The sequence below is a fragment of the Daktulosphaira vitifoliae genome, unplaced genomic scaffold (genome assembly GCF_025091365.1).
Source record: "Daktulosphaira vitifoliae isolate Bord-2020 unplaced genomic scaffold, ASM2509136v1 Scaffold_2, whole genome shotgun sequence".
Lineage (NCBI taxonomy): Eukaryota > Metazoa > Arthropoda > Insecta > Hemiptera > Phylloxeridae > Daktulosphaira > Daktulosphaira vitifoliae.
Window position 1 is genome coordinate 27,626,835 of NW_026099573.1, and position 15,500 is coordinate 27,642,334.

General features: G+C 33.9%; 1 protein-coding gene across 1 annotated transcript; it reads right to left on the bottom strand.

Moving 5' to 3' along the window:
* Positions 1-925: 925 nt before the first annotated feature.
* On the bottom strand, positions 926-7,551 carry LOC126898709 (putative mediator of RNA polymerase II transcription subunit 12). Its single transcript, XM_050673008.1, has 3 exons — positions 6,244-7,551; positions 4,361-4,543; positions 926-3,053 (listed from the first exon to the last, which is right to left on the bottom strand). The coding sequence occupies exons 1-3, from the start codon at positions 6,286-6,288 to the stop codon at positions 1,308-1,310; spliced, it is 1,974 nt and encodes a 657-aa protein (XP_050528965.1). The 5' UTR covers positions 6,289-7,551; the 3' UTR covers positions 926-1,307.
* Between the last annotated feature and the right edge of the window lie 7,949 nt (positions 7,552-15,500).

The window sequence follows — 15,500 nt, forward strand, 5'->3', positions numbered from 1 at the left end:
AGAATGTTGAAGGAGAAGAGGAAGACCTAGAAACAGGTGGTTGGATATAATCGGGAGTAATATGAGGACTGCTGGTATGTGTATAGATAATGTAGGAGATCGTGTGTCGAGTGGGAATTAAGGATCAGAATGGCCGACACCCCGATAGGTTGGGTGAGACAAGGGAGAAGAATTATATGCATGTTTTTTTTTTATTTAAATTCTACAAGACTGTAGTGAGACCAGCTATGATGTATGGTTCAGAGTGTTGGGCGGTTGATAAGAAAGTAGAGCAGAAAATGAGTGTAGCAGAGATGAGAATGCTTAGATGGATGATTGGAGTGACTAGAAAAGATGTTATTGAATGCGATATGAGGAAAACTGATGTGAGCGTAGAGGATGTAGGAGATCGTGTCAAGTGGAAGTTTAGGATAAGGGTGACCGACCCCAAGTAGTTGGGATTAAGGCGAAGAAGGAGAAGACTTGTTTTTTTTTTATGTAAAACTTATTATAACATACAATTTGACATTTTTCAAAAGTAAGCGGCGATACGGCAATAGCCGCAAATTATTTTTATTAAAAAGAGTTGGACTAAACTCCTTTTATAAATAAATAGGGTTTTCTCAAAAGTAATCTGTAGAAATATCTATACAAACCGAAAAGGCAGCATTAAAATTAATATTCATGTATGTATTTTTAAATATTTACAATATTATTACCTATACGATAAAAATACTTTCATTTAAAACAAAGATTATCAACGATTTAATAAATAAATTAACAATTACTTTCTTAATTAGGAAGTAATTGGAAAAGAGAAGGAAATTATACCCAAATAAAATTCATTAAAAGTTATTAGAATTAAAATTTATTTTTCTTTGTTTTTTTTTAGATCTATTTCTTAGACCAACAGGCATAATATTTTATTTTAATCCATAAATTACAATTTAAATTTATAATATTAGTACCCATAAATTTACAAATATAACATAGTAAGTAGTATTTAATCACTTTATAGTAATTCTCAAGTATAATTGATATTTGTACGGTTCTTACAAATATACTCTTAGTTTTAAATCATAAATGTAATAATAGATTAACAATAATTTACAATAATAAATTAATTTAATACCGACTTATAGTTATATAATCAAAGTAAATTTGTTTTTGATTTTACTTGAAAATCGATATTTTTTCATAAATACGAGTCGGTCATAAGCAATAAATTATTTGGCACGATTGATTCAATGTAAAAGTTTTGCATCGATTTGAAAATATTTAAGTCTACTTTGATGACACCAAAATAAATCAAATAATTTTTCATGAAGTTAAACGACAATTACCAAAGACTGTGTCGATGTCAACGTGTTTGGAGTTGTAGCAGTGCCATTGATTTTTGAGTTGTTACTATATAAAATAGTACTGCTGCTGGTTGTGGTGTTGGATATTTTTTCGATCTCCGTGACCGCCGTGGTGGATAATACCGTGGTCACCGAATTCTCTTTAACTGCGTTACCGTTAGCTTCAGTCACTAGGGACGAGAGAGAGCTCGGACCGCCAGTAGACGTTTGGTCATGACTTTGGACGGCGAACTTGACGCTGCTGTCGTAAGCTTCCTGAGAATCTCCGATCACTGCGGGTTGGGCGTTCTCGTAAGCCATCTCCTCGCCGCCGTTTTCAAACAACCGAACTTCGACCGAAGGAACCATCTTGGGTTTAAAACCACCGTATTCGATATAAACTACTTTTTTGGTCGGGTCCGGAATGGTGGCGTCTCTGCGGGTGGACGGGCTGTTGGGACTGTACCGAGATCTTTTGGACTGATACGCTCTGGATTTTCTGTTATGCGGTATCAAGACGTTTCTGTATGGATACTGCAGCGGAAGTTGTTGCTGCTGTGTGACGGATTTGGGTATTTCTAACGTGGACTTTACATAGTACAGCCACGGCACCGGATATTGGGATGCCCATAACGGGTGACTAGGCCGAAACGGAGGCAGCGTATGGTGTTTGGGCAAAATGTTACCTTCGCGATTCACCTCTTCGTGGCCAATCGAGTTATCCGACTGAACCGTTCCTTCGGCATAACTGTCTTTGGGCGGCGAATGTTGAGAATACTGCCTGGTTTTGCGTTTCCTGTACACAGTCCGGTAATCGCTAGGCGACGACGGGTTATTACGGAAACCGATATTGTGTTGCGGGTAATACTTGTAGTACTGGGGGTGCACTGCAGTTGAAGCCGCCATAAGCATACTCTGTTGTTGTTGGTTACCGTATTGATTGTAGTAATTACTTTGTTGAGCCGATTGCTGAGGTTGGATGTGTTGAGGTTGCTGGGATTGCTGTTGCTGCACTCCTAATTGTTGTTCAATCGGAACTTGTTGGTATTGCTGGGGTTGTTGTTGCTGCTGGGATTGTTGTTGCTGCACTTCTAATTGTTGTTGAATCTCAACTTGTTGATATTGCTGGGGTTGTGTCTGTGATTGTTGTGGAAACGGCAATTGCTCTCGTTGTAACATCAACTGTAACTGCCCTTGAGCTGCCGATTGAACTTGCTGCGTTTGTATTTCCGCATTGACGACACTTTGATTGTTTTCGTTACTGTTATGATAATGGTATTGTTGTAGCGATAACGGTTGCTCTGGATGAGACGGTGTCGAGTTTATCCGATCGTCTATCACACTACCTGGCTGTTGCTGTTGTTGGACATTTTGCTTATTGTCCACCTGTTCCGTCGGAGTCGGGTTGACTAAATTTACTGGCTGCTGTTGATCTTGTTGAACGGGATAGTACAAATAATTCGACGTATCGCTCAAATAGTTTTGAGGTTGAAATTGAGAGTCGCTAGCCATAATTTCGATGTGCTGTTCGGAGGTGCTTGGCGATGCTATTATCTCGACTATTACAGCCGGCCCCCGCGGGGTTACCGGTGGCGGCCGAGAAGTTAGGCTCGCCGTATCCTGTAGTGGAACGTCATCCCGTGGAGAATCCGAATCGCTTCTCAAAGGCAACATTTCTCCGTTTTGAGTCAACACCAAAGGTGCCAATAACAATTGCTGTTTAGCGTCACTTTCCTGTTCAAAAAGTTCAATTTCAATTAAAAACGTTCGAATTAAAATTATGGTTTTAAACATATTTTTTTATAAATCTATAATAATTAATAATTTCAACTCGTACAAATCGCGTATACGCGATACCATTCCCAAGAAAACAACTATATACATCTAAATATAATCTATGTACACTCTAAGCCTTAGGGCGTGCAAGGCTTATTTTTATTTCATGATCAGACTACGGAAGTGTACTCGTTAGACTATCGAGATGTGGACGTCGTTAAAAAAATGAATTATGGCTTGGCAATTTGAAAACGAGTTGTTTCGGTTTTAATAGCTATCAACAAATTATTATTTATGACCCATGTGTTTTGCAATATTATTATGATTACGCATAAGTGCTGCTCTCGTTCGCGCTTAATATTTTTTTCTCTAATTGTTCTACTTTTATTTATATTATTTTCGATCATCGGGGAATTACGACTGCCATAGCCCGTCCGGATGATTGGGACTTTGGTTTCACTCGCGCTTTCTATCGCAGTGTGGGTACCGAGTTAGAAATCCGCACGTACACTTACAAATCGTGTACACACACGACTCCTTAGTACGCGTACTCGCACTCATTGATATCGTATGTATTATTGTTGTATAAACATATACATACCGACGTGTGTATGTATTTTATGTTTCTACCGGTAGTACCGGTCCAGTATCTCCCGAACACTATAGCTATATATTCACACATTTACTCGGAGCGAATGTTTAGATTAGGTAGCCAGAGGGTCTACACTCGTACACTCTGCACACACGAGCGTGTTTTGTCGCGGTTTCTTTACACGGGACCGGTATTTCTTGCGTATATATATGTGTGTGTGTGTGTTTTTTTTTTTTTTGGCTTTCGCTTTCCATTTTACACTATACTTTGTAGCCGCTCCGTGTCTCTCTCTTTCTCCACAACGAATAAGGTAATAACAATATAAATCAGAGTGGCTAGCGCCGTGTAACGTTTAACGCCGCCTTAAACGTACTACCACTACACTATTTAGCCGTACCCGTCGATGTGGTCGTTATTGTCAAAATTGACTGTGAGTAATCATTAACGTCGTGTGGAAGTGAAAACTGTTGGAAACGACTTTCTGAAGGACGTATCGGCGGCAGATTACAATGCAACAACATTGTAATCCACCGAGCTTTATACGCTTACACGACCACGTCAATCGTCATTACTCTCAAAGCTAAACATTATAATTGTTCACGAACTTGCGCCACCAGAGTATCGTATCGTCCTTAGATGACACAATACTCTGATGGCGTAAATCAATTGTTACCTGTTGTGATGTGGCCGGAGTGGGCGATGCATTTACGTCCGATTCTGCTGTCGTAGCCGAAGAAACGGCCGCTTCGACGGCTGCCGCCACTTGAGACGGCGAAACAGGATCTGCTAGTGTCCCCGTGACGACGGAGGTGAACAACTCAAAAACGGCCAACAGTAATAAGCCGTTGGTGAATATCTACCGAGACAAATGAAAAATATTAAAACTAAAACAATATGAAAAAAAGACGTTTTTTTTAATATTTATCCTTAATCATTATAAGCAATGCACAATAACACCGTACCGGTGTCCTAAACATACTAGCTATAAAAATCGATTTCAAGTTCATTGATGATTTACTTATTCATTGAAAGTATCGGCTGGAAGGTTTCATTGCAAGAAACATTTTAGAATATGTACATATTTATTAAGCGTTTACTTTATTATTATTACTTATTTTTTCATAGAAAACGACAGCACAAGTGGAGGATCGACTAGAGCTCCGATAGTTAATAAATATATTTTTCGTATAAAACTATTATTATATTGTTTTTGTTATTATCATTATTATTATTTAAAAGTAATGGTTAGAAAATAAATATCTCTTGGAAATTATTATTTGTCTCGCGTCTATTTATCGTCCTCCAATAATAACAAATAAAAGTAATATTGTTGAAGTTGTAGTCTGCAACGCGATAATAAGCTAATTAAAACAAAATAATCAAATTTTCGAAACTAATAAATCGAATTAAAGATTTTATTAAAAGAGAAATCATATTAATTCGATTACTTTTGCATTAGTAAGAATTAATAACAACTACTCGTTTTCTTCGGTTTTCAATATTCCAATAATATAATAGTTAATTGTTCCATTGAATCTACATAATTAAAATTCATTATATCTTAATAAGAATACTGTCGCTCGGCGGTTATTACGGCGAATGGATTATTTTATAATTTCGTTCAGGTCGCTTTGTTATGAGTATTATAAACTTTAGAAACGCGTACAATAATAATGAACTTATCAAATCCAATTTCAGTTTAAAGCCGAATGAATAATTTAGGATTCATGACTTGACTTCAGTTTATAAATTTGTTTTCCGAGAAAACCGAGCGTAAAAAATGACTCGTGTCGAGTAAATTGTGTATATTAAAGTAAGTATACACTTTTATATTAAGTATGTATTCTTACTACGAGCTAAAAGTAAAAAAAGTGATCGATATAAAGCTCCCAGGATATAATTAAATTTACTTCGATGATATTTTGAAAACGTTGTACGCGAATCAAAAATTATTGCTGTTATCATTATGAAGTCGGTTTGCGCTTAGTCATCGCAATACTCAAACTACTCTACACGATCGTTAAGAGGAGCCTTTACATGATGTTTTTGCTAGGGTACAAGCGTCATTATAATATTTTTATAAAGAAGGAAGATAAATAATAAATCTGCTGTCAAAAAACGTACAACGTGAAATGTACAACGAAATAACTAATTCTCTAGTCGAAAAGAATAGTTAAAAAAAGACGCTGTGCCCCAACAAATAACAATATAAAACGTAGTTTCAGATTGAATTAAATCATTTATTTTTCCACATTTTTTTCGGAGAGTCACTTAAGATTAATGACATTAAAAATATATATATATATATAGAGCTTAAAGAATTACCTTAAAAATATTCATCTCCTCTCGTAAATAAGTTTTCTTACGAGATTTTCATACTCCTTTTAACTAAATTAAAAGGTAATTGTTTAAGGGAGAGGGATTTCGCTCTTAAAAATTGAAAAAATATAATAAATCATTAATAAATATAATAATAATGATTTGCTCGTCAGCGACAATATCAATTAAAGGAAATAAAATAAAACAATTCGGTAACGTGCTGTTGATGTCACTCACCCGAATCGTCGTTTTCGTTGTTAATTTATACCGTGTGCAATTCATCTTCGTATCTATTTTTACGTTGTCAACGACCAAAACTACCAAGTTCAAGGTCCTTTCCGATACGTAGACAGACAAATAACAGTTTCATCAACAGTAGCCATTCACTTGGGTCGATCGGAAAACGGAAATTCCGTGCGATTATTAAAAGGTACTACAGTTTTGTTGTGAAAAAAAAAAAAAAAAAAAAAACGATAATGGTAAACAGATATTTCGGCAGCGACGGCCGGAACGAACCCGAACTTTACACACACTACAGTTCCGAGCGAAAACTACCACAATACTAATCGAGTAGAAAAACTTGTGTTGGATTTGTCGAAAGAGAGATGAAACGGCCAAGAAACGGGTTCTTTCTAATGGAAATAAACAACTCTCGTTTTATCGTGATACCGTCGCGAGGCCCTCGGCGATTTAGCGCGCCCGAAAACCCAACCGGTTTGTTGCCGCCCGTCTCTCCCTGCGAACCTACCGCGTGTAGACTCTAATACACCTAGTTTTCGCACGCCTCAAATAAGTGTTTTACAGGATATCCTATACGCGTCTGCTCTTAATTACTGTCATATTACTCTTTGTGTATTGCACGATGGCAATTTTTGTGCGCGTAAATAAGCCGAACGGCTTGCGCTTGGACGTAATAGAGTACCGGCCGGAGAAATTAACACGATTCGGTTCTCGTCCGTCTCTCTCTCTCTCTCTCCGTGTGCTTTTATCGGACGAAAACAAAATCCATTGAAAATTACCATAATATTATTCTACGTTTAAACACATTAGCATAACAGACTACTATAGTAATTTGCGGGCGATCGAAAATCGAAATTAAATCCGCTCCGATTGACGCGTCCAATGTGAAAACAACAACTGGGACGTGTGTGTTGTTTCGGTCGTTCTGGGCCGGACGCTTTTTATTATTTTAAGAGTAATAATCATCGTCATCGATGTTTCCACGCGACGCGCATAACTGTGCGATGAAAATCGAGTTTCGATGGTCGAATATTTCTCATTTACACGACACGCTGTAATGGGTTGGGCTGTACATTAAAAAGTACAGACAAACGCGCGTTTCCTTCAACAGCAGCCGGTTTCTAAACCATAACGCGACGACGACCACTGCTCCTTTCGCGCCGTTTCATTGTAAACTCTGCCCGTTCGCTTTGTTCTCGACGGCGGCCCGTTCAAATATAGACACGCGGTTACTCCAACGGCGTTCATTAATTCACATTATAATCATCCGGTGGGTATGTTTATCGACCGCGTTTTCCACGGCACGAAACTTTTATAATTAACGCGTTGTGAATCGCACAGTTACTCTCCCGCAAAACTACAAGTGCAATTATTTCTTTTGAACAATTCGCGTTGGATTTAGGCCAAAGTCGCACACGTCCAGAGATGCGCGCACCGTGTCTGCCGGTGCATTTGCCGAGTTACGTGTGCGACCGAGTCCGTCTAAAAATAATGTCGCTGTTATGGTTTGGGTATATTTAGAACGGGCGACGAGTAGGAGTGGAAAATTAAGACGATGTGTGCGAACTTGGAGTGGCCGAATACTATGCCGCTAAATCCATTTTTTAATGGGCCCGCCGCGTAAATCACGTTATTCTCGGCGGAAAGAAACAACAACGATTAGCCGAAATTTATTGCGGTTCGGATTGCACGCGACCACGAATCGCGCGGATTTGTGTATGCCTAATAAATCGTTAATTGTACAAACTAATAAATTGTCTCTTCAAAAACAGTGGTGCGATTTTCCCGGTTGGCGTTCAGCACAAAATCAAGCGTGTTGGTTACTCGGCTTTTACAATTGTAATCTGCCGAGAAAACGTTGTTCGAATGTGATTTCCGCGTTTGATACTCTGCAGAGCACCGGGTCGGGAGAAGAGACAGATAAAACCCCGCAATAGGATTTAATTTTAATTAAAGTTGAAAAAAAAATCGACTAAAAACGGCAGTTTTATTAAGCGATTCGGTTTTTTAGTTTTTATGGTCGGAGGAAGGAAAATATCAGTGTAAATCATCTCGGAATGTAATAAATTGTGGAAAAAAATAAAACGTTTATTATGGAAAAACCGATACGATTTTATCGATATAAATTATAATCTTCCAATGCGCCTCCTCTGAACCTCGTTTGACTTGTATTTCCGAGAAAAAAATTATGAACGAAATGTTTTATTATCCGAGTTATTGAAATGATCCGTTACCGAGAAGAAAAAATCAGTGATCGCTAAAACTCGGATCCGACTAATAAGATGTAAAATGATGTAGACAAAGAGAAATTTAAACACACACACACACATCTTCCGAGTAAAATTTAAACGGATTGTTTGTATAAATTCAGCTACTAGAATTTGAATTTTGTTTAAATTATATACAATATGCATGCGCTACTTCGGTGTGAATTTCACAAAAAAAAAAAAACATTTACATCCAAACAAACCCATAACTGTTTATGAAAATAAAGTTTAAGTATATTCACTTTCATGATGCTATCCATTGACTTTATATTAACATCGAAATTCAATGAATAATTCCCAAGTCGAACACATAAAATTAATAAAAACCGTGTTATTTGAACACATCGATTGAACAGACGCGGTCTAAGCAGAGAATACTAATGTCGCGGCCGCCGATTAATATAAAAAACTAGTGAAATATCGAGTTTACACATTTAAATTATGCAACGCGCCGAAATTTGGGCATATCAACTTTCAAACATAATTAGCATTATGCGTGAAGATTGGTTTGGTTTTTTATTTATTTAACGTACGCTTAGTTTTCTAAGAAGTAGGCGCGCCGAATAACGTGATAACTCGTCATAAACTATCGGTCGGTGGTAATTTTACAGAATATGTTTACGGATATGGCACATAGAAAACAAGGGTCAGCACTTTGGGGGTGTATTATTAATTTATTGTTGTACGTTTTGCTCGAGTACATTAGAGGTGTTGAAAATCTATTAGATTTATTGTCGTGTATTATCGTGCGATGAAAAAACACTATTGTGCCGCGCCGTAGGTAAAAAACAAAAGCGATTCGATGAAAATAGCTATTATTATATACTTTTACTTGGGTGTGCGTATCGCTGTGCGGATAAAGGACGTACGTAATGGGCATGGGGAACGAATGAGTGCGTAAAGAGGAAAATGTGTTTGTGGTGGAGTTCACGGGGTCGACTCTAGGCCGGGGGTAGCAATAAAATAAAAGCGAATCATTTGAATATACTCGGTCGGGGTGTGGGTGGCGAGGGTGATTTTGGCTACGACCGAGAGAACAATCCCGGAAATTTCTCTCTCTCCGCGGTATTCACCTCAAACCCTTCTCCGACTCAGCACTGAACATAATTGTTATTATTCGGAAAATTATTCTATATATATTACTTTATAATTACTATTTCGGGATGAATATGCTTTATCGATTGCAAACACTGCAGGTTACTCTATAATTCACAAAGGTAAATCATTATGGCGACTTTTTGTTTACTTAGTTTGCAGTTTATCTTGGCTACATTCCACGGGACCCGGGGCAATGTAAATATAACAAATCAGTCGATGTGTTATTTGTAATAGATTACCGCCGAGCGGGCCGTTTGCTTTTCAACTGTTGTCGATGCTTTCTTTACGAGTTCATGAGTCGCCCCCCCCCTCATAATCTCGACCAGTTCCTAGAAAATAAAACGAGCGATTCTCACTTTAGGGCACTATATACTTAAATAAAATAGCGCGGCAGCACATAAAAAGCCAAGAAATAAATTGCTCCGAGAAGTACCGTCCGACATAAAAAAAAAAAAACCGACAAACAAAAGACCTCAAAAAGTTATTGCGACTTAAAGGCTGTGGTTTTTCAGCCTTTAATGCAATACATGCAGTTGAGTAATCGACTACGCGAATTCATAGTGAATCTCCCCGTTCTCCTGGTATCTACGTTTTAGTATTATTATTTTTTTATACGCGAGTCTACACATAAAAAATAAAAGTAAGTTATCTTCTAAGAGCTACTGCGATTTGTTAAAAATGATTTTTTTTTTTTTTAGTTTCATTCACGGCAGTTCGTGTGAAATTTTTTTCAATTAAAAAACTTAAGTTTAATATTGAAAATCGATCTATACTAATTAACTGAACGTAATAAAAATAGTCATTTTTTTACTCTCGGAGTTTATTATAATTGAAACAACTCGATATATAAAAACAGTTACAAAAAGTCAAAAATCGTTTAATAACTCAATATTTTTATGCGTTTTCATGTATGTTTGACGAAATTTCAATAGTAATTTTTAGCAATTTCGATTCAAAGCTGTGAAGGTATTGGTTTTACTATGATATTTTTTTTTGTGTCTGTTACCACGTTTTTTCAGCTCTCACTGGACCGATTTCTGTCAACGATACGCCAAAAGATCACAAATCGTATCTAGTCGAAGACATTACCCTCAAAAATCAAAAAAATTTCCCTCGATCCACCTAAATGGGGGAAACCTCCAAAAATATTACAAATTTAAAAATCGCTAATTTTCAAATATTTTCAATTTTTTTTACTTTAAACTGCCATAACTTTTTCAAATATGAATATATCAATATAATTTTTATTTTTATAGATGTTTTATGTCTTTACCTAACATTTGGTATATTTATAAATAATCTGACCCTTTACCTGCCCACAGGGGGGATTTAAAATGACAAGTTTTTCACAAAAAATTAACTTTTTCAACTTAACTTTTGAAAGTGTTCCGGAAAGTCTGACACTTATATATATATTTTAAATTAAAGCTATTGTAATTTACTTTATTATGAAAAAAAAAATTTGGACTTTATTTTAAACGGTGAAAATGGCTACCTAATGCTATTATTGTGTGAAAATTCTCGATTTTATATTTTACATTGTTTACTTTAAAATGCTATAACTTTTCAAAAAATGTATGAATCAATACAGTTTTTTCATGAGAAGTAGTATTTATATACATCTTTCATTCGACATACTTTATCAGGATATAAATAAGGAAATAGCAGATCATGTAGCTTTTGGAATAATCTACCAATTTTTTAAAAATTAAACACAAATTAAAATTTGGCACGAAGCGTTTTTTATGATAGTGATTTTAATCACTATTAGATATCATTATACTTGTTCCAAATATGCCATATCACCACTGTTCCGCGACCCCACTGTGCTGGGTTTTTTAATGTGTAAAGGTGATAATGCTGCATATTTGTTTTACGATATGTTCGGTAAAATAAATAAATAACTTTTAATTTACGCGTTTACAATGGCGACGACTACTAGGTATAGAATCGTCAATATTTATGAATAATAAAATACTTGCCTTTTTACCAATTGATATTGATGTTACGTTACTAATATATCTATTTAATAATTCGTTTTGATAATTATTCGTTTCGTACAAATTTTACTGCGATTTCGAAAAATAGAACGTCATCATTTTTACAACCCGCAAGTATATATATTTTTCAACTTGTGTTAATTTTTTTTAAACAATTGACATTATTTCTCAGATTTACTGCTAAATTGTAAGCGGAATATTTTGTTTGTGATTATAAGGATCAAAAATAAAATATGCAAATTATTACAAGAGTAATTTATATTTAATCTTTTTTCATTTGCGTGTATGTTTTATAATCGAAAATCGTGTAACTCTTATAAGAATATAATAAGGTCGTGTAAACTAAAAATACATTTCTGTTTGTAGTCGACGGAATGTATAAATTTAAAATGCTTCAGTAAGAACGAAAATAAAATAAACCGATTTTTATCGCAATAAATGATCATGACATAATTGTCATTTCCTAATAAAATTAAAAGATAAAGGCATAAATTAATACGCTTATACAAAAATGATTATCGCTTTTTAGCTTTAATTTTTCGTCTGACGAAAAATATTAATTAGAACAGAGCGTGATCGTTCGTAGGAAATATGAAATTTCCAAATAATATGAAATTGATTTATTTTATACGAATTTAATATTATGATACTATACACAAACCTTGGAGAATACCAAAGCAACTAAGTCAAAGACAGAAAATAATTATTTGATAAGGAAAAGTTCAAGTATGCGTGTCTCGATAGGGTTGAGTGGGTCTGGGAATTATGTTCAAAAGCGATTCTCCGCGTTAAAAACAACATACAATAGAGTTCATTAAACAATTTCGGATATTCCATAAAATAAAGGTTTATTTATTAGATAGACATTACTCTGAATAATTCCTATGATTTATACTTAAATGAAGTAGTATCTCGGAGAAATTGTTCAATAATATAAATTTAAACTATAATTAAAATGCATATTATTAAAAATAATACCGCTGAGAGATAAGTAAATAATCCGACCGTATATAATACCGAAAAAACAATTCATCGTTTTATTTTGTTCTCGTTAAGTATGTAAACTAGAAATTTGTTGTTGTGCGTTTGAAGAGGGTAAATCCAACTGTGCTGGTAACATTTTATTACACTTCATGGATATTTTATGAAAATTTTGGCGAACACAAACCACCGCATTTTTATTCTTTTGATAAATTCTCGTTGCTAGTACTTCATTTTAAGTGTTCAAAAGACTTGAAAAAATATTCTAGAAAAATTAGTTCTAAAATCCCAAAATAAAATCAATATCCAACTTAACTATATTATAGGACACAACCGTAGTTTTTTTAAGCGCACGCCAAAATATAAAAACTGCGAATTAAACAAAGTGTTTTAATAAATATTGTTTTATCGCTTAAGCGTGAAAAACTTTTTTTATAATTATTGTTGTCTAAAGATTCCAAAGATATTAAGTAAATTTATGTGTCCACGGGTTTTATTAAATTAAGTCACAAGCACAACGAACTGGACTAAACAAAAAATAAATATTGTTTCTACTTAAAAATATTCCATGATTTTTCACAGATTTTTATACACAAATTCAATTAGAAGAGCTTAGCTATTGCAGACGAAGAATTAGCCTCAAAAAAAAAAAGTATATGTATAATTTACATAGAAAAAATTGTAGAGCGGGTCAAAAATTAGTTAATCATTTCTAAAAATAGTTTTATAGTAACGCGCTATGTATTTATATGATAATTTTTTGAACATTATAACTGTAACGGGTTTTATATATATAAAAAAAAAAAAAAAATTAAGATGCGACATATCCGACGTTTTTAATTTTAATAGAATAATTAATAATAGGAACATTATATATGAAATGAAATATTCTAATAATTTATTAAATACTTATTGAATAGACCAGTTTCTAACTTGAGAAATTAATAATGTTACATGAGAAATATACACGTGTAATTTGTAATTATATTTCTTGTAAACCGTAATTACAATTTTATATTACTCTGGGACACAAATTATAGAGTATATGTATGTTATGAGGCCTAACTAGTCTAACGTTTTAATGCCTGTGAAAATATTTAAACTCTTCTTTTTTGCAACGTGATTTGTCTAGGTTCAAAACAAAAAAGAGTAAATTACTTGTACTTATAATGTATAACAGCCATATACATTTTTCATAATATAAACAATATTTACCCCCACTTTATTTAAAATAAAGACTTTTGATTATGACGATTTAGAACATAATAACATTCATAAAATCAATGAGGTAGTTTCAGTGTTTTTTTGGGCGATTCCTTCTATATTAGTGTACACAATTACCAAGGCAGAAATTTCTGTACGATTGTGTACCTGTACTGTATATTTTAAAAAATATTTTTTATTGCTCAATTTTTCTCGGTGATAAATATATTAAAGGCAATAAATACCGTACTGATGATAAATAAACGCGCGTGGAACTCGATTTCACAAATATTAAAGTCTGTTCAATTTTATTATTTTCGTTCTTAAAAAATAAACAAAAGCAAATATAATAAACTACACACGGTTCCGTTTGGTATTGTTCGAGAGCAAAATATAAATTTTTATTGACAAATCATATGCTCCACAACTATATATATATATATATATATATAAATATACACAAAAAAAAAAACAGTAGAAACATTTTTAATAGCAAATACACAATTGTCCTATGTAATCGGGTATGATATATTTAGTCAATCTCGTGTTATATGACGTGTACTGAAGTTCACATCGAACAAAAAATGCTCTTAACATTTATGTGCATATTATTTTTAACATATTAACATATACAGCATGTCAGTCACGACTGTAATGTTTTCCGAGTTAAAAATCGTTTGAACTTTTGTATATATATAATTATATTTCTCAACTTCAAGCCAAGTGTTCATTTGAATACACCAGTTTAATACGGTTGAATATATTTTTTCATCTTTTAGCTATTTTATTTTAATTTTCAAAACTTTTTTTGTTTATTAACTAACAAAACTTTTTAATCATTAGCTGTAGAAACCGAGACTTAACAATAGTAATTTATTCTTAGCGACTATCCTTGACGACTACAGTTAAGACAATAGTAATTTTTCTTACCTTGATACGTAAAAGTGCTTTTTAGTTTAAATTCAAGTAGTACAGATGGTACATCCAATTAGAATGCTTCTCAATGTCAATGAAGTGTTCTCGAAAAACTAGTATGGAAAAGGAGTACTGTCTAATAAAAACGCGAATGTTATATTTTTTTTAATATAAAAACCACGCAAACACTTTCAAAAGAAACACACATTAACGGTTTATACTTACCCTAAGTTTTCTCCGATTAATTTTATATTTATTATTTATAAAATATTTTTTATAAAATGAAAAAATCAAATTAGGAAAATTACAGTAGTGATAGCTGATACATTTTTGTTTTTTTTTTTTTCATAGCGAACCGGTATTTTTTTTCGTTATTCACGCATTTTTCGGACACACAAAAATGTATCCAGAGAACTGTATTTCAACTAAAAAATAGTCGGTAACGTCCATTGAAAAATAAATATGTAATTATACACGATTGTAATATATTCAAATACTCCAATTACGTACGATTTAAAGAATTATGTGTATAAATTAACACATCCGATGTCTATGTAAATCCTGTACTGTTTTTACAAAAAAAATATCAAGTATGAATATATTAACGCCCGCCGGTCAAACGACTCACGTTAACGCCAAATCATCAACGCCGTTTTTCATTAGATACACAGAGATAAAACACTACGGCAGAATATCTAATGCCATTTCAAGTACTGACTGTACTGTTAACTAGTTACGGAGGAATTAAAAGTTTAGCGAGTGCTTTAAGACATGAACAATAAATGAAACG